The sequence below is a fragment of the Phocoena phocoena genome, chromosome 6 (genome assembly GCF_963924675.1).
Source record: "Phocoena phocoena chromosome 6, mPhoPho1.1, whole genome shotgun sequence".
Lineage (NCBI taxonomy): Eukaryota > Metazoa > Chordata > Mammalia > Artiodactyla > Phocoenidae > Phocoena > Phocoena phocoena.
In genome coordinates this window covers 102,666,444-102,684,963 of record NC_089224.1, presented here as the reverse complement: position 1 = coordinate 102,684,963, position 18,520 = coordinate 102,666,444, and the positions used below count along the sequence as shown (strand labels likewise).

Here is an 18,520-nt window from a genome sequence, read left to right as displayed (position 1 = left end):
CCGCCTCACCCACGACAGCCCACACACCTGGCACGTGCACCAGGCAGGCCCTGGCTCCGCGGGGTTTTTCTGGGATTTTTTTGCGGTACGCGGGCCTCCCACTGTTGTGGCCTCTCCTGTTGCGGAGCACAGGCTCTGGACGCGCAGGCTCAGCGGCCATGACTCACAAGCCCAGCCGCTCCGCGGCATGTGGGATCTTTCCGGACTGGGGCACGAACCCGTGTCCCCTGTATCGGCAGGCGGACTCTCAACCACTGTGCCACCAGGGAAGCCCTGGCTCCGCATTTAGCGGACTCCATTGCTCATGTGGCCCAGCCGCCCAACTACAGTTAAGGAAACATGCCCTGAAGCCGTGAGAAGCTTCCCAAGGCCAGAGAGTGTGCCCGACTCCAAGAGCCCACCCTCTTCCCGCCCCCCCCAACCGACTCCAAGAGCCCACCCTCTTCCCCCCCCCACCCCTCCCCCGCTGACTCTAGGATAAGCTAGCCCTGCCTGTCATTTGCCACTGGTCCACAGGATTCCAACCAGCAATGCCTTAAATACAGCCTCCAAGGTGCATCCCAACCCAGCCACACTGGGCTGTGCACGTACACTCAGAACGTGCCCAGCAGCAAGTGCGCCTTATCCATCAATGCCCAGCTCAAAGACCACCCCTCCGTGCTGCCCACTCCCCTCACACAGAAGAACCGACACCTTCCTCCAGGGTTTCCCCTAAGCACTCCACCCTTGCGAAGTGGAGGCTCAGGGAGGGAGGTCCAGCAGCTTGCCCAAGGTCACAGGTCACAGGCACCGGGGCAGGGCTGGAGGCCTGGCATCTGGGCTCCAACTCCAAATTCTTTTCACTGCCTGTCAACACCTCAGGCTTTCACCAAACCTACAGGGATTGTGTGATTAAATGCACCAACTTTCAAGTAAAAAAATCGTGGGTCACCAGAACTCCACTGAGCCCTGCCTTTGTCACCTCCCGTGTCACCTGTCTGGAAAATGGTGAGGACACATAGTTGTAGGAGTCTGATCCACCGGCAGCACCCCAGCAGTGGTAGTGAACGTGGGCAGGACTAAGGGACAAAGAGACTTGTAAGAAGCCAGGCACAGGGCTGGCACTTCACAGCAGCGGCTCATTTGCCCCTCACGACCCCTCCACAGGACAGTGTGTGACAAGCCAAACCCCTGACTTCTCTGGTGACGGGGTACTTCCCCAGTAGAGACTGCCGCATCACAGGGGCCTGGTTCCGGACAACCGTTTCAAACATTTAAGCTGGAGCAAAACATACCCCAGGCTCAGACACACCGCCGGCCTGCAGGCCAACGGATCAGGGAGCAGACAGAGGCAGGGAGAAGGAGGGAAACAGAAGAGTCCAGCTGGGACCCAGGGCTGGGGCAGGGATGACACGACCCCCAAACCCCAGCGCAGCCCCACCCAGGGCAGCCCCGGGCTCGGCGACTCGGAGCAAAGGCCAAGCTCATTTCCTGGTTCGGTTCTCGGTGCAGACACAGAGACCACCAGGCCTGCTCGTGGAAAGGAGCCACTGGCACTTGGTTTCCTCTCTTTCAAACACTAAAAACAGCAACACGACTCCTCGGTTTCTCGCTTTTTGTCGGGCCATCCTAATTGCTTCCACATTCTGGGCCGGTGGTGGACGTCCACAGAGAGGCAGAGGCACCATCGCTGGGGAATGACTGAGTCCCTCCCGAAACCGGGCATCCTCTCTGACCGGCCGCTCCCACCCGCCTCAGTTCTCCCTGGGCCCAGGAGGCTGGTCAGGGGCCGAGACTGGCAGCCTCCCTCCTGCCTTCTTTCCTGGCCTCCCTCACCCCAACCTCCGCTCAGGCCATGAGGTCACTCACCATCCCTCAGCGCAGCCACCAGGCTCTCCAGGCCCAGGCCAGCCACCCCGCTGCCCGCTGTCCCCCACCGGGCCCAGCCAGTCCGGCCCTGCTCTGGTCCTAGACATACCATTCCAGCCCTGTCCACTGGGACTGATCATAGCTAGTCAAACAAAGGCTAAGTTCCAACTCTCCGTAATGTGCTTTTAAAGGGCCAGTGTCCCACTTGGGTTGCTGGGGACTTAAAGACACACCTTCCTTTTTCTGTACAGGAAACAAGACAGCAAAAACCCAAAAATCCCTCAAAAGTCATGATCAGATTAGAGGCCTTGGGAAGATTTTAGACAAAATGCACGATAGTAAAAATCCGAATTTCATTTGAAGAACCCCCAAAACCCCAAAACAAGGAGGCTACATCTCAAGAATAAGAGTGGGAAGGGCAGAGTTTTTAAGCACTCACAATGGGTCGGCACAGCACTCAGCACTTCACAGCAGCGTCTCATTACTCCTCACAACCACACCACAAGACAGGCAGCAGCTGGACTCATCTTACGGAGGAGGAAGACGCGGCGGGCAGAGGCTCCCGACTCGCCCAGGATAGCACAGAGCGGCCCAGCCAGGGCCCAGCCACGTGAGGTCAGCCAAAGCCAGGATTCTTCTCCCACCTGCTCCCTCCAGAGGCCCCTCCTGTTCCATATGGACTAGCATCTTGCCTTCAAACACGCAGGCGAGGAGGAGGAATCATTTGTCACAGGTTCCCAAACACTAGGCTTTTCAGTCTAGGCCTCCAAAACCTTCTGAGGTGGGTTCTACTCTTTCCCCCTTCTCACAGATGAGAAGATTGGAAATCAAGAGGCACAGGAAAGGCAAGGAGAGGGAGGAGAAAAGAGGGGGTCCGCAGCCCCTGCAGGGGTGGGGCATCCAACAGCCAGGCCCTCGTCCCTTCCCAAACAGGCTCTACAGTCAGAGAGGGCAGGTAAGGGAGCCGTCCTTCCAACCTCAGGGTTCAGGCAAGCAGACCAAGGTCCAAAGGAAGGGAAGAGGCAGGGCTGCAGGGATGGGGGCTCTCCTGGGGCCCCTAGGCTCCAAGGGTGGGCAGGGGAGAGGAAAGGAGAGACGTGACGGCCTGGGCCTCAGTACCTGGTCTAGCAAGCCCTGCAAGGAAGATGGGTCATTTCCGGGCACCAGGAGTGGTTGGGCAGCCCATAGGTGCTGTACAGCCATCCTATCAGAAAGGCCAAGGCCAGGCGGAGTCCTCAGACCTAACTCTGCAAGGGCCAGGTCATTCAAGGGTTTACCACCCTCAGTACGCTTCTATGGAGCCTGGCAGTCAAGTAAGTCTGAAGCCGTGTAGCCTGGTGGTTAAGAACATGAGCTCTGAAGCCAGACTGTTCAAATCTGGACTGTGCCACTTGCGACCTTTTGTTCTTGGACAAGTCATGTCACCTCTCTGGGACTGTTTCGCCCTCTGCAATAATAACAGTACTCAGCCTCACGGGCTTGCTGTGAGGAGTCAGTGAGTTACAGAACAAAGCCTGGCTTCCAGTGAGCACTTAATAAAGACCAGCAGGTTTAGCTACGATGAAGGACACGGCCCCAGGATATGCTGGGAGACACAAAGTGGGAAACTAGCTTCCTGGGTAGTGACCCTGGGAAAGTCACATCTTTCTCTGGGCCACAGTTTATTTCTGTAAAGAGGGGGTCCAACTGGGACCCTCAGTGACTACCAGGCAAGACCGCCCTCTAGCATGTCCCATATGCCCACCGTCCTCCAGAAGCATCCAGGTCATAAGGCCATAAAGGCTGAGAAAGGCTGGGCTGTAGCCTGAATTCTTTGCAACATAAAAACAGCCTGACTCTGGTCCACCCCACCCCCCAGGCTAACTGGGGGTCTGCTGGGTAGGGAGAGGGCGCAAAGCCACATGGCCTGTCAGGAGGCAGCTTAAGGCATCACCTCTCCAGGTAGAGCCCAGCCCCACCCAGGCAGCTCTGGACCTCAGTCTCCCCACTCCCTTGTGAGGGGCAGGCCCTCGCCGCCTCAGGTGTCTCCCAGGGGACTTGCTGCAGCTGAGCTGGCTTTCCATATTGCCAAGTTTAGCAGCCGTGCAAGCCCTGTGGCATAAAGAGCCTCCCAGAAGCTGTGGGCTCCCTGGGCCCCAAGAGTCCCCAGAGCTTGATCAAGTTCAAGGTCTGCCTCTTTCCCTCTTCCTGGAGCCTAAAGCAACTGGTGTGTGTGCTGGGGGAGGGGGGAGGGGGGAAGGGGGAGAGACGAGCACTAGAGGAAACAGGGGCTAGGAGGCAGGAGGCATGCCTTGCAGCCCCAGCAGAGCACATGGCCACTACTCCTGAGGGGCAGTGGGGGACCAGGCCCCTTATACCCACCATCACCTCCTCATCTATAGGGTTAATCAGTCAGTCAGGAGTGGCGTGACTGGGAGGTCTGCGGGGCTGAGTGGCAATTCTAGTTGTGTTCCTTAGCAACTGTGGGCCTTTGGGCAAGTTCTTCCACTTTCCTTAACCTCAGTTTCTTCAGGTACAAAATGAGGAAATACACTATCCTCGGAAGATAACAGGTGTAAAAACACTGGTTAACCAGGTGCAGAGAAAGCATTTAACAAAACCACTGGGGAACCCAAAGACTCAAATATCTGGGTGTCACTCATTCAACAGAAGCATTAGAGCTTAGGCTGTCCCCAACCCTACACTGTCTCCCCAATAAGCCAAACACATTCTAACCCGCACCCCGACCCCACTGCACAGCCAAGCACTGCGGGGAGGTCAAGGTCCCAGCTACCCAAATATTCTGAAATAGACCTCAGACTTCTCCGGAGGCCAAACACACCAAGGAACCTTCCAGAGCAAAGCCACCGGTGCAGACCAAGTCCCGCTCTCAGCTCTGGGAAGGGCGGAAGGGCCCTCTGAGGAAAGCCAGGTGCACAGTGCTCTTCCTTAGGCGCCCCGGACTCAGAGAGATGGGGCAGGGAGTGGGGAGCACAGGGCTGGGTGACTGCAAGAGCAGAAAGCGAGCCCTCCAAGGAGAGAGGGAGACAGAGCTCGGAGAGCTACTGAAGACCAACCACAGCGGGGGGGCGGGGGCGCCCAATCCAGCCCTCCCCAGTGCGGATCTCTAGGGATTCCGCTCAGAGGCTCCTGATGCAGGCCCAAGGCGGGGGCCCACGGCTGGTGCACGGGGACCAGGACCCGGGACGTGTGAGCCCTCACCTGACCCTCCTCGGCTCCCCGGACGGGCCGCTCGCCCTGCGCTTCTCAGGCCCTGCCGCCTCCTCTTCTACTCACTTCCTTTCTACTCAACACACCTGGCCTGACCCCAGTGCTCCTCCCAAAGGTCTTCGTGTGACCAAAGCCAACCACAGTTCCTGTCCTCTCCGTACTAAACAGGACAGCTAGTTCCCTCCCTGAAACCCAGGCCACCACCCGCTCTGAGGTGCCTCCCCTCCCTCCCAGGCCACTGCCCTGCTTTCCCAGTACCGCACCACCTTTCCACCGGGTGCTGGAGTTTCTCAGGCTCTGACGTGGGTGCACTCTCCTTCAGTAAAACACTCTCCTTTGGTGATCGCATCCACGCCTTAGCTTTAAACACCTCCAGGGCTCAAGACTCCAAAGTTTCTATCCCAGCCCTCCCCTCCTCTGCGCTCCAGACTCACATATCTAAATGCTGACGCCTCACAGAACCTCAAGTCTGAAATGTCCAAAGCGGAGCTTTGTCTCAGCAGCTTAAGCCAGGAGTCTCAGAAGCCAGCCACCCTCCCTTTCCTTGGCCTCCAGAACCCAATCCATCAGCAAATCCTACCGCTACCGCCTCTAAAATCTCTCACACCTGTCCACGCCTCTTCACCGGCCTTACCCCACCTCCCCACCCAGGAGTCAGAGGGACTCTTTAGAAAGGCAAATCAGATTATTTAACTCCTGGGCTAAAAACCCTCCAGTGACTCCCTACAGCAATTTGAATAAATCCGAACTCCTCCCCAGGGAAAGAAGTCCGCGAGAGTACTGGCCTACCCTCTGATCTCATCTGGCAATCCCCATCCCCCAACTGGAAACCACTGCTTTCCCGCCCTCGGGGACTTTGCACTCACTGCTCCCTCAGTCTGGAGCTCTAGTTCCACCCCCTTCCCATAAAGGCTGGCTTCAGGAGGCCGGTGGAGCTCAGTCCTCCCCCGGACCACCCCCGTCCCGGCTACAACAGGTCCTGCCCCACCCCCGTTACTCCCCACGGAAACACTTGGCTGTTTCCTTCACATCATCTTGTCCGTTCAGCCAGCAAATATTTATTAAGTGCAAACAGTGAGCCAGACACTATTTTAGGCACTGGGAATCCAGGTGCTGAACAAAGCAGACAAAAATCCTGACTGATATCACCCCATCTAGAATTACTGATGTGTTTCTCCACTCACTTCTGATTGCCTGTCTCTCCTGCCAGAAGGGAAGCTCTGTTGTCTTTCTGCATCCTAAGGGAGGGTCTGGCAACAACTCAGTAAGTATTTATGAAATAAACATGCAAAAACAAAGAAACAAAGAACAGGTCAGCAAGAGAACCAAACCCAGAAAGACACAAGAAGTCAAGAGCCACGCCTTCGCTGCCTTAAGGCAGACGCCTCTCACTACCCCGGGGTCTCAGGTGAGCAGGAAGGCTTCTGTGACACCCCAACCCTCCTAGGGGACAGACTAGATGCACAGTGGCAGCTGGTTAACCGTGGAGAAGAGGCATGACTGCAGGCATGCGCGGTCAGGGAGGGCTCCTAGAGAGGTGAATCTGAACACGGCCAAGCCCCACCCCGCCCCCCAAACCTAGGGAGAGGGAGGAAAACAAATTTGTGTTTTAGAGCTCTGATGTTCTTTGGTCGAGTAGAAAACAAGGAAAAAACCTGGCTCCAAAAAACCCTTTACTTTTTATTAGTGTCTGGATCAATAAAAGTTTTGGGATTAAAGCTTCCCTCCTGCAATACTAACCGTCAGAGAGACAGCCTAGGATTATTAAATCTGTCTCCAAGAGGCAGCGGCTAGGAGCCCCCGCGGCTTCACCCTGCTCCTCACCCGCGCTGGGAGGCCCAGGCTAAGCGGACAGTAGCCTGAGGGCCCTCGCTGGCTCCTCAGCTTGGGGTCAAAGGCCCCTCCTCACAGCCCACCTTGCCAACCCCACCAGCTCCCTGGGCCTAGATCTTCCCCACAGCTTTGCCTGCTTGCTTCCACCTCCTTGGTTCTCCGCTCACTGGGCTTCTCTCCACCCGGATCCCGAAGACTTGAAGCTCCCGGGAGGACTGGGCCTGGTTCCCAGGAGGGAGGAGCCAGTTAAGCAACCCGGCCCCCACCTTCCCCCTTCCTTCCAAGCCGGTGGGGGTCTCCCATTCTTCCCCCGAGGCCAGCGTGAAAACCAGGCTGCTCGCGAGGGGCTGTGGGGGCCTCAACAAGGCCCTGGCCGGAGAGTGGGTCGGCTCCCAGGGCTGGGCCCCCTTGGAGAAACAGCTCCACACCCTCAGCCTCCACCCACAGCCATCGAGGTGCCCACCCACAGGGCAAGAAGTTTCCTGCACCCCCTTCCCCAGGCAGAGCCACCCACAGACCTTGGCGGTGGGATAGGCCTCTGGGCTGACCCTGGTCTGGGCACCAGGGGCCTGGGAGCCAGATCTGGCTTTGGAGGACGGCCGGGTCTCCACAGAGCAGCTCCTCCGGCCCGGCCCAGGATCTTGCCGAGGTTATCACCGAGGAGTCCGAGGCCACAGAGGCCCATTCCTGAGAATGGCGGGCACCCAGGTGCCTCTCCTGGCCAGATCGGGGGACCTCTCAGTCCAGGCCAGCATCTAAGAGGTGTGACCAGGCAGGTTTCCCCTTCCCGCAAAGCACGTGCTGACTCTGTCTTCCAAGTTGAAATTTCAGAAACGACTTAAAAAAACACATCGGTGACAACTCTAGAGGTTTCCGGGTCCTCCACGGAACAAGCGGAAAATTACAGTCTTCCATACAGGTAATCACATGGCACAAACTCCAGGTCCAAGAAGTCTAGAAAGACGCACTTCCAACCACGAGCATGCCGCCCTCCAAAGGCACCTGGGCGGGGTGCGTGCCCTGGGACCGAGCTCCCGGTCCGGGAAGCTGGAACAAGGCTCGCAGAGGAATCTCAGGCTCCTCCCCAAAGCGCTGACTCCGCCCAGGGTCCTAAGCCGCCCGAGTCCCGCCTCCGGGCCTTTGCACTTGCCGTTCCCTCTGCTTGGCCCTGGCTCTAGGCCAGGCTGGTTTCTCCTCTCTCATTCTGCTCTCAGATCAATTGTCACGCGCGTCCTAGTAGAGGTCGTTCTAACCAAAGGAGTAACTTCCACCGCCACCCCAAGTTATCACTCAACTTCACTTTCCTCATGGTACTGATCTGAAAGCTTGGGCCCCCTCCTCCTCCCACCTGGAGAACGTCCGGGCCTGTTCACCTGGTAGGCCCGGCACACCTCGGGCCAGTGCCTGGCACAAAGTAGGCACTAACAGATGTCCTGATCGAATACTAGTGTCCTTACGGCTGGCCTGAGACAGGCCGGCCAAAGCTAAGTGGGAGCTGGGGTGGCCGAAAGACTCGGGGACGCGCCAAAAGCACCTCTCCCGCATCCGGCTCCTGGAGCGTTCCAGGCTCCGCCCCCGCGGCGCCACGCCCCTCGCGCTCCAGGCCGGAAGCGGCCGACTCCGCCGCCCCGAAGCCCCGGCCCCACCCCCACCCCAAGCCGCTGGCCCTGCCTTCCCAGGCCCGGCGGCAGGGGACATTCCGCGGCCAGCTGCCCCCAGATGCAACCGCTTTCCGCCCCAACCCGCCGCTGTGCTCCGGACGCGGGCGGGGACGAGGCCCGGCCCACTCCCCACTGCCCGCGGAGGACCCGCCGGAGTTCGTCGGGCTCAGAGCAGCAGTCCCAAGTCTCCCACCGCCCCCACCCCCCCAGGGCCAGTACCCTCCCTCTCCCGCACTTCCATTCGGACATTTAAAAAATGCGAACAGAAACGGAGGTGTAGACAAAGCCGGGGATTTGCCTACTACGGTCACCCACTCAAACGGGGCTCCCGACTCTCTACACCGACTCCTTGGAGCTAGACCTTTTGGGAATGGGTTCAAGCTCCCTCTCAGGGCGGTTGTTCTCTTGTATCGGGGCTGGGCCAGCAGGACAGAGGGGGAGGGTTAAGTGCCGGAGGGAAGAGACAAGGGGGGGTGAGCTGCGCAGGTTTGTGTGTGCTACAGGATGACAGGGGCAGTCAGACCCAGGAGCCCAAATGCTGCCCCACCCGCTGGCCTGGGGGGTTCATCCTTGGGTCACCCTGACAGGGCCCTGACTGAACTGAAAATCCCTCCGGGAAAGGCACACCCAGCCAACCTGACATTTTCGCCTGGGGTTACCCGCTTTGCCATCCTTCTTGAAAAGCCACAGCAATGTTTTCCAAGTATTGAGCCTCTACCACACACAGGGAATCACACACCTCCCTTAACAGCCACCACCTGGAGGGGCTCATCAAAGTAGAGTGGCTGCTGCATAACTTTGGTGCAACTGGATTATGGAATCCAATCCCTCCATGTAAATATGGATAAACAGACCGGCGGGAGAAGAGCGCCCCTGCCTGGGGTCCTGCCTACTCCATAGCCTCTACACCAGAGGCTCACAAGCCCCAGTTCAGCCCGTGGTAATTTCAGCCTGCTCCAGACCCTCCGCAACAACTGAGCTCCTATTAAGTGCCAGACTGTCAGGCACCTACTGTGTGCAGATAGGCAGCACTCTGGCTGGGGCACCTGCAGGGCTGAGGAAGAGGTCTGACTGTAACCCCACAGCAGCCCCCAACCTGGGAAGTAACTCACTCCGTCCCCTGCTGTGTCCTTGCTTGGGCTCAGCTCTGTTCTGAGCACAGGTGATCCTGACCACAGGTAATCCAACAAAACCCGCCCCCCCCTCCATCTCCATCTGCTCACACCCCCAAAGCCCAGAGAACTCTTAGCCAGAGGTGCACTTATGGTGGTGGTTCCCTTCCTTCTGAGGTGAGGTTTCCCCTCGCAGCTTCATCTGGGTCTATCCAATATCTTAATAAAATTTCAAAACAGGGGAGAGGTGAGGCCATAGTCACCAAGGGAGGCCCTAGGGCAGAAGCCCCTCTGGCTCCCAGAGCATCCAAGGCACCTGAGATGGAGGGGACAGAGCCCATCTCCGAGCACTCCTCCAGGGCGCAGGCCCCAAGCAGGCCTCCCACTTGAACTCAATAAACAGGTAAGGCGGATACTGTAACCACTTTACAAATGAAGAAATCAAGTCTAGATGAAGCTCAATCACTTGCACAAGTTGGCCCAGCCACATCTGAAAGTACAATAGATGTGCCTCGTCCCAGACAGCCGTTTGTACCTATTTACTGGTCCCCTCTTATCTTCCTCTCTAATTCTAATACCCCCTCCTCCAGGGAGCCTTCCCAGATTTCCCCCAGGCAGGAAGCCACCACCCCCATTGGTTGAGCCACACAGTTCTAATGTCTTTCTATAACAAAATAGGCCCCTGTGACAGGACCTTTCCCTCTGCATGACAGCTGTCACAGGAGGGGGGTCACAAGCTAAAAAGAAACGAGCCTGTTATCTGGGGTTCAGAAGATGTACTAACCAGTTATTTGACCTTGAATAAGGTGCTTCCTCCTTACCCTTCTAGCCTCAGCTCAGGGGACGGCATAACCTCTTGCAAGCTGCTTTCAGAGCCATCTTGAATAATATGTGAAAGGGAGTGAGAACACAGTGAGCGTCCTTGGAATTTCAGAAACTGACCCCGTGACTCCTGGTTCCAGTGCCCCCAGTGACCAGGTCTCCCGAATCATTAGGCCCCACCCACCCACTGCACACTCGTCACCTTCACACACACCCCCACCAGCCAGCCACAGGCCCTCTTCAGCTCTTCCCCAGGCATCCCTGCCCCCCTCGTGGCTACGCCTCTGCACCCACTGACCTCCCCTCCTGCCCCCATCTCCAATTCTCATTCACCTTTCAAGGCCCAGCTTAACTGCCCCACCTCAGGGAAGCCTTTCCCAGTGTCCCCAGGCCCAGGAGGTATGTGATCTCTCCCTCTCTTCCTGAATTCCCAGTCCTCCCTCCCTTTCTCCTGGGTCCTGCTGCCTGTCCTGTCAGGCCCTCCTTGGGGTCTATTCATCTCTGGCTCTTCAAGTCCTAGGACTCAGTAAATGTGTGATGGACCTCTTCTCCCAAAAGCTCAGAGCCCAGACGTCTCATGACCTTTCAGATCTGAAGGTGTCTCACCAACTGGGCCAGGCCCTGTGGGAGACTCTGGAACCTACCTTCCTCAAGGAGCTTCCCATTTCCTGGGGTACAAGACAGCCCCAAGACTGTCAAGGAGCACTTCCAGGCAATGCTTGTATATCCCCTTGGGGAGAGAGATGCATCCTGGGAGGGAGGACCTTTCTTGTGACCACAGCACTCTCCTTTCCAGAGGCTGTGTAGAGGACAGAGGCCCTTTGTGGCCTTCCCAGAACTGCCTCAGCCAGAGAAGGGCGCTGCTGTAACCCACTGCCTCCATCCAGGTGAGTCTGCAGGCCAGAAGCGGGCACAAGACCGGAGAGGGATGCCCCGCAGAGGACAGTCAGCCCCAGGCCCTGGCTGTTCGTGGACAAGGGCTTTTGAAGAGACCACTGCTGTACTCAGCTGAAACTGAGAAACAAACTTGGTATTAGACGGAGGGCCAACTCTGGGTAGCGGTTTCAATGTGCCCCAGCTGTTAGTTTATGTGAACACATCTATGCTTGTGTGGTTTTATCATCACCAACAAGCAACAAATGTGTCCTGGCACCTGCTATGTGCCAGGCCCAGTGCCAGGTATTTTACATACATTACCTTCTTAATCTTCCAAAGAGCCATAAGCTTTGGGTATCCACAGGCATATTTTACTAAAATGAAGCTGAAGCACAGAGAGGTTGGAAAAGTTGCTCAAGGTCACACAGCTAGTTTCTGGTAGGAGCTGCAATTCCAGGCCCCTCAGGAATCTGGCCGCAGCCTGTCTTACTGGCTTGAGCTGCCAGCGCTCACCATTCCAGAGCCTCTGTTCTCAGTCCCCACCCCTCAAGTTCCCCACTCCCTTTGTTTTGTGCCATGGGTGGGGGGCGGTTTGGGAGGGTGTTAATGTACATTGTCAGCCTGCAGCCTCCCAACTCCCTCCCCCTCTCCACCTGCTCAGACACACACACCGCCCCCCCATAGGCCGGCTGGGCTCCGGCCCTCTGGCTGCCTCCCCGCACCAGCCTGGCTGCATCTACCCCATCTGCCAGGCCCCCAAACCACTGTCTTGTGGTAATGACTTCAGCTGGCAGAGAATCCTAGAAGCTTTCCCCCCCACGGCGACGTTGACACACGTTCACTCAAAAACCGTAATGTTTCCATCAAAGCATTTAGGGGGAGTAAATTCCTACCCATGTGACGCCTCCTGGGAAAAACACAGAGTAAATTTACTCAACAGGCAATGAGACGTGGTCAGCACTTCTCTTTCTTGGTTGTCACGGTGCCAAGTCCTGGGCAACAACCCGCGTGGTGTTCCAGGACCTGAGCGCTATCAAGGGGTGAGGTGAGGGGCGGGGACGGTTCCGGTTCTCGAGCCTGTGACTGCTGCCCTGGCTGCACAGGACGCTGGGTCAGTTTGTGATCAAGACCCCCTCATCCCTAAGCCCCTCCCCAGAGACTCCAGGGCTACTCCCTGAGCTCCCACCAGAGCCCGGCTTCTGTGTCTCTGGCTGGGTCACCTACTGCCCAGGCCCCAAACCCTGTCGCCGCAGCCACCACCCCACCAGGTCTACACCAGGCCAAGGTCACACACGCCCCCTAACGTCACAACTCTGAAAGGTCAGGGAATACAAACCTCCCTGAACCATCCCCTTAACCCTGCCCCAACCCCTGGAACTGGCGATGGGGATGCAGGGGGGAGGCCCTGCCCCACCTCCAGTCTCTAACACTGCCAAAAGGGGAGGTACAACGCCAGGCACTGGGACCTTGGGTTCCTAACTCATCCCAGCTCCACCACTGGGAACTGGAATAAATAACCGTGAGGCCGGAGCAGCAGAGAAGATGGAGGAAGTGAGGCGAGGCCCACAGGCCACCGCCCTGTCCGCACTTCTCCATGTAAGCAGACAGCAATTCTGCAACAAGACGGCGCTTACAACCCTTCCCACGATCCCCCAGAGCCCCGCTCTTAGAGGTTCCCTGCTTCTAGGGAGTGGAGCGCAAGCGTCTGATTTGATTTTCTCCACGTTTTCTGCGAATCTATTGCAGCACTGCCGTGTCTGACACCACTGGCCTCCGCTCCGTGACGTGCGTCGGAGGGAGGCATCACTATTCCCATTTTACAGATGGGAAAACAGGCCACCGAGGTTAAACATCCAGTCCAAGGCCACACATCTAGGCAGGGAGTGACACCAGGACACAGGCAGGTCAACAAGACACGTGGTCTCTGCCCTCAAGAAGTTGGCAGTCCAGTGGGGGAGGGGTGCGTACAGCCATTAGCACCAAACAAAAACACACTTAACAGGCCGTGGGCCCCGAGGAAGCTGCGAAAGTAGCCAGAGCAGGGCCTGGCCCAACAGAGGACCTAAAATGACGGCTGGAACAGTTCCAGTTTGGGGGTAAGGAATTGGGAAAGGCTTCACAGAGAGGAGGGCATCCCAGTAGGGTCTCCTCCTGAGTTCTGGGACCCCCACCAAGCTCTGTCCCTGGCACACCGTGCAAGGGAAGGAGTGTGGACAGACGGGCTAACTGGGGGCAGGACCCTGGCACACTGTGTCACGTTTACATCGTGACTGCCTGGCCCCAGGAGGTCTGTCAAGTTCTTTGCCTCATTTACAAGACAGGGAGACAGAAGTGCAGAGCAGTCAAGTACTCTGCTCCCAGTAACACGACTAGTAAGGTCCCTGTCGGCTAGTAAGGTCCCTGTCGTGTCTGGCTCAAGGCCTGTCTTTCCAGCAAGCACTTCATTTCTCTGGGTGTCTGTTTGCTCATCTGTAAGGCACTCCACTGTCAGAACCACCTCCACTGCAGACTGCAGTTGGGCAGCCTAGGTTTGGAAGGTGGTAGCCATGTGATTCTAGACCCCGCTCCTGCAGCCTGTTGGGTGAACGAGCAGAGGGGGCTCCCCTCCTTCAGAGTCAAGTTTTCCAAGGAACGGCCACCAACAACGGAGTTCTAACTGGTGAGCCTGGTGGCACGGAGCCCAGCAACACAGCCAGTGGGTGCTGCTGTCGCGGGGGAAAGAGCTGAGCACAGCAAATATAGCCGTTGACCCAATTCAGTTCCACTCTGTCTTCGAGAAAATAATTGAGTGAATAGGCTTCCCATGTCCCCTCTGGTCTCGGGGAGGGTAGAAAAGGAGAGGGGGAGACAGGAACACTTCCCTGGGCTCACGGTTGGTTATTTTCGAGTCATTAGGCCTGTGAAAGGTTTCCTTCTTGCCTTGGCGGACAGTGGAGTTGGACGTGGCTGGGAGGCAGCTAGGTAGAGTGAAAACCACACAAGGTGGACGGTGAGGATGGAGGTTTAAGGCCTAGCTGACAACAGCCTTGTGGAGGGGCCTACTCGGATCCCAGGCTCGTCATCTCTAGAATGCGAACCCTATCCCCCCACACACCCCTCCCAGGATCACTGGGAAGAGCTAGTGCAGGCTAAGCAAACTCGAAGGCCTTCTGGGGAGTAAAAGGAGTCTGAGATGAACGGCAGAGGCTGCTTCTCTGCCCTGCAGGAATACAGTCACAACGCTGCCACATCTGTTTGTTCAGGAAAAGCCAGAAATCCAGATTTTTCTGGTGAATGTTGAAGGTGAATGCTTTGGGAGTGCTTAATATGAGGAACTGATTTTTTTTTAAAAGCACCAAAAAACACCTTTCACCCTCCCAGACCACATGAAACCTGCCTGTGGGCTACACATGGCCACGAGCCACCCATGTGCAACCTCTGACTTAGTGACAACACGTGTAAAGCCAGTTAGGACATGCTGGTGTCCTCCCATCTGTTTACTGTCTCATAATTTTCTTTGGCAGTGAGGCCAAGCCCAGCCCTGCTTGAGTGGGAGAGGCAAGGGACACCATCCTCTCAAGACCTCAGGGGAGGCTGAGGGGCCGCTTCCCCGCGCCCCCCGCCCCCCCCCCCACACACACTGTGGGCAGGTAGGTGGGGACGCGGGGCTGGCTTTACCCTAGAAGTTAGAGATCCTGGGTTCGCCTCCTGAACAGCCCTCAATAACCTGTTAGGGTCTCAGCTTCCTCTTCAGCAGAAACGGGGGGGTTTCTGAGAGGACCAAATGAGAAAGAGAGTGAGCCTGTGTGTCAAGTCTCCCCAGAGAAGAAGTGCCGCAGGGTGGAAGAAGCGCGAGAGTTAGCGAGACCTTGGGTCTTTTCCCCACTGCCAGCTCGTGGCTGTGTGCGCCCAGGGAAGTTACCTAACCTCTCTGTACCTCAGTTTCATCCTCTATACACAGGAGATAAGCATCTCTGGGACACAGAGCTGTTGTGAAGATTAAATGAGATGATGACTGTCAAGTGCCTGGCAGGATGCCCCGCGCGTAGCAAGGGGGCAAAAAATAATAGGCATTATTATTATCGTTCTTGTTATCTTTAGTGAAAAGCATGCCAGAGAATTCTGACTGGGTGATTACAATAATGTAGCACAGCTTGGCAAACTTGTTGTTAACAGATGAGGCCACCTATAATTAGCACGATCATTACATATGCAAATGGCGTGGCTGAGATGCTGGAGCAGGGTGTCCTTTGAAGTGTGCTAAATAATCCCCTCCCCTGGCCGCCTGCCCTCCCCAAATCTTGTTTACACTATTAATTTCATTAGCAAACATTTTTTTAATAAAGCAAGACAGAATGCCAAACTAGTAGATATACAAATCAAGGAGGTTTAAGACCATTTGGCCGGTGCTGCCCACTGTGGGGGGGTGGGGGGGCTCTCTGTGGAGGCCCGCGCCCCACCTGGAATTGTTTCCCGGGGCCCATCCTCAGGCTCCTCGGTCAGCTGCAGGTCTGGGGCTACAGTTACTGTCTCCCCAGCCTCTTTTCCCAGTAGGGCAGGCTGAAGACCTCCACTAACTGGCTCCCCTCCGATATGCGGAGCTGGGGAGAGGGGGCTTGGGGGTGTGTTTGGCATGGAGCAGGCACTGTATTGGGGGAGAAGAGATTCATAGCAGCTTTAATATGACTGCTGGGTTCCCTAAGAGCCGGGACATAGCATAGCAGGCATATCATCATACCCATTTTACATCTGAGAAAACCCAGTCCCAAAGAGATTTACGATGGAATTTGCCCGATGTTACATAACTATTAAGTTGCAGAACTGGATTCAAACTTGGGTCAGGCCAGTCTACCACCTCTGGAGTCTGTTCTTCTGGCTCTGCCTTGAAACTGTATTTCGAATCTCCCTGGAGAGGACACAGTAAGTTAATTACCCGAGAGTGACTGCAGAGCCTTCTTACTGAGAGGGACCATCAGAGACTGACCCAGGTTCTGAATTGAAAAAACTGAGGCTCAGCGGTCCTGTATGTCCCCTACATACGAACCTTCGAGGTGCAAACTTTCCAAGATTTGAACATGCATTTGCATGTCCAATCACATAAGTTAGTGCACGTGTCTGGCGTACACTGTCACGTGCGTGCATCCTCTGCAAGTGGCTGTGCTTCTGTGTTCACTACTGTATAGAGTACTACGGTATCTTTATTTCAAGCCCAGGATGTCCGGAAGCAAGTGTAGAAGCAGCAGTGATGTAGCTGGTACTACTGTACTTCTCGAGCTCCTGTACGGTTAAGACTAAATATGTTTTAATTTTTTGTGTTTGCTTTTTATGTATTATTTGTGTGAAAAGTATTATAAACCTATTACAGTACAGTACTATATAGCCGATTGTGTTAGTTGAGTACCTAGGCGAACTCTGTTGGACTTACGAACAAACTGGACTTGCAAACACGCTCTCGGAACGGCACTCTTTCGTATGTAGGGGACTTACTGTAATTTGCCCACAGTCCCACAGGCAGAAAGGAGAAGCGCCTAGAACCCAGAGCCTCTGGCCCCAGGAAGGCTGCTTTTACATTGAGATCTTTACACACAAGACAATTCAACAATCGTCCTCCCTCTTAATTGCTGCGTCAGTATCTTAACCATGCCTGTATCCCCTGGGTCCAACCCAGACCCAAGAAGACAAAAGATGCTCCGGAAATGTTTGCTAAGCTGAACTGTTTTCTTACCACAAAAGACAATGCCGAACAGCTGGGACAGTGAAGGCGTATGAAGGAAGATGGGTGGTGCTTAGGGCAAGGGAGAGAGCGGACCATCCTCAGCTTGGGAAGGGCCCCTTTCAAAGCATTTCCCTGCTGGATGTCCGCTCAAGAGGCAGGCAGTTACCTGACCCTCAATATTGAAAGAAATGAAAATATAAGTCTTAACAGATGTGTTAGCCCCTCACATGCCCCTGCCGGCTCAGGCCACCATAATGCCTTTTCTCATTCCTTCCTTCCTTGGCCCCTGAAATTGAGGCTGGGAGAGATGAGTAACTTGCCTGAGGTCTGGGAGCGGTGAAGACTAGGACCCACACTTCTCTGCTCCTTCAACCAGGCTCTCCCCACCTCCACCTGCTGACTCTCCCATCACCCCTCCCAACTCCCCACCTGTGGCTCTTAGGAACCTAAGGGAGCCTTGATAATGACGGTGAACATAATCGCCCTCCCCCAGCCCCTACCCCACGGCCACCTCTGCCACGGCTAAGCAGACTGGGCACCTCCTACGTGTGGACACTCTGCCAAGCCCTTCCCCTTAAAAACCAATAACCCTCACACATACCCTGGGAAGCAGGTACAACGAGTGTCCCATTAACAGACATGGAGAGTGAAGTTCGGACAAGTAACGGGCTCAAGGCTCTGGAGCTGGATTCAGGCAGGCAGTCTCACTCAGGGGCCTGTTCCATATGGTGGGGCCCGGGGAACCCCCAGATGGGGAGCTGGCGGGGGGCCCCCCACCTCCATGTCCTGGCTGGGAGTGTGACACAGTGTATTCCCACTCACAGCACTACATCCTGCCAGGGGTCATTCAACCCCTCGCCCTGCCTCCAGACAAGCTTGTAAATGAGCCTGCAGTGGGGATGGGCTTCGGGGACTGAGGTTCAGCTGCCCAAGCCCAGACAACATTCTTCAGAGACCCCCCTAAGGCCCCGCCCTCACTGCCTCCTGGCGGGGTAGGGGCTGGGGCTCCTGGCAGTATGGGGGAGGGGGCAAGGAGCCCCTCCCCCTTGAAGAGAAAGGCAAAAGGGGGCCAGGCCCTCAACCGCCAGCTTGTTCCTCCTCCTTCCAGGCCCGCTCCCACAGGCAGGGAGCTGCCTCGCAATCAGGCCCCGGCTCCTCTTCAAATCCTTCCTGCTCCCAGGCACCTCCAGGATCGAGTCCTGCCTTCCCGCCATCTTCCACTCTATCCCCTGCCAACCCCCAGGCCGACGCACACCCCACGTGGCCAGCGACACATGCCGCCAGGCCCACCAGCAAGCCCTTCCCTCCTCTCCCCAAGGAAGCCCGCCACCAGCCTTCACTTCCGCCCTGTGGCCCAACCACCAGCTCTGAGGAGCGTCCCTGAGCTCCAGGGGGGCTCTCACTCCCTTCCCTGTCCACCCACAGCCCCTCTGAAGTAGGGTCTGTTCACCTCCTCCTCCAGC

The 18,520-nt window shown here is 56.4% G+C and overlaps 1 protein-coding gene across 2 annotated transcripts in view; it reads right to left on the bottom strand.

Moving 5' to 3' along the window:
* The window catches only part of DAB2IP (DAB2 interacting protein), a 123,957-nt gene that overhangs the window by 35,877 nt on the left and 69,560 nt on the right, over window positions 1-18,520 (bottom strand). Inside the window, exon 1 of one of the 2 annotated variants that reach the window (XM_065878576.1) lies at window positions 7,410-7,576. The exons of the other annotated variant lie outside the window; for it this stretch is intronic. Coding sequence (XP_065734648.1) covers window positions 7,410-7,576 — 167 coding nt within the window. Of the gene's footprint in view, window positions 1-7,409; window positions 7,577-18,520 lie in introns of those variants that run through there. 2 annotated transcript variants of the gene reach the window in all.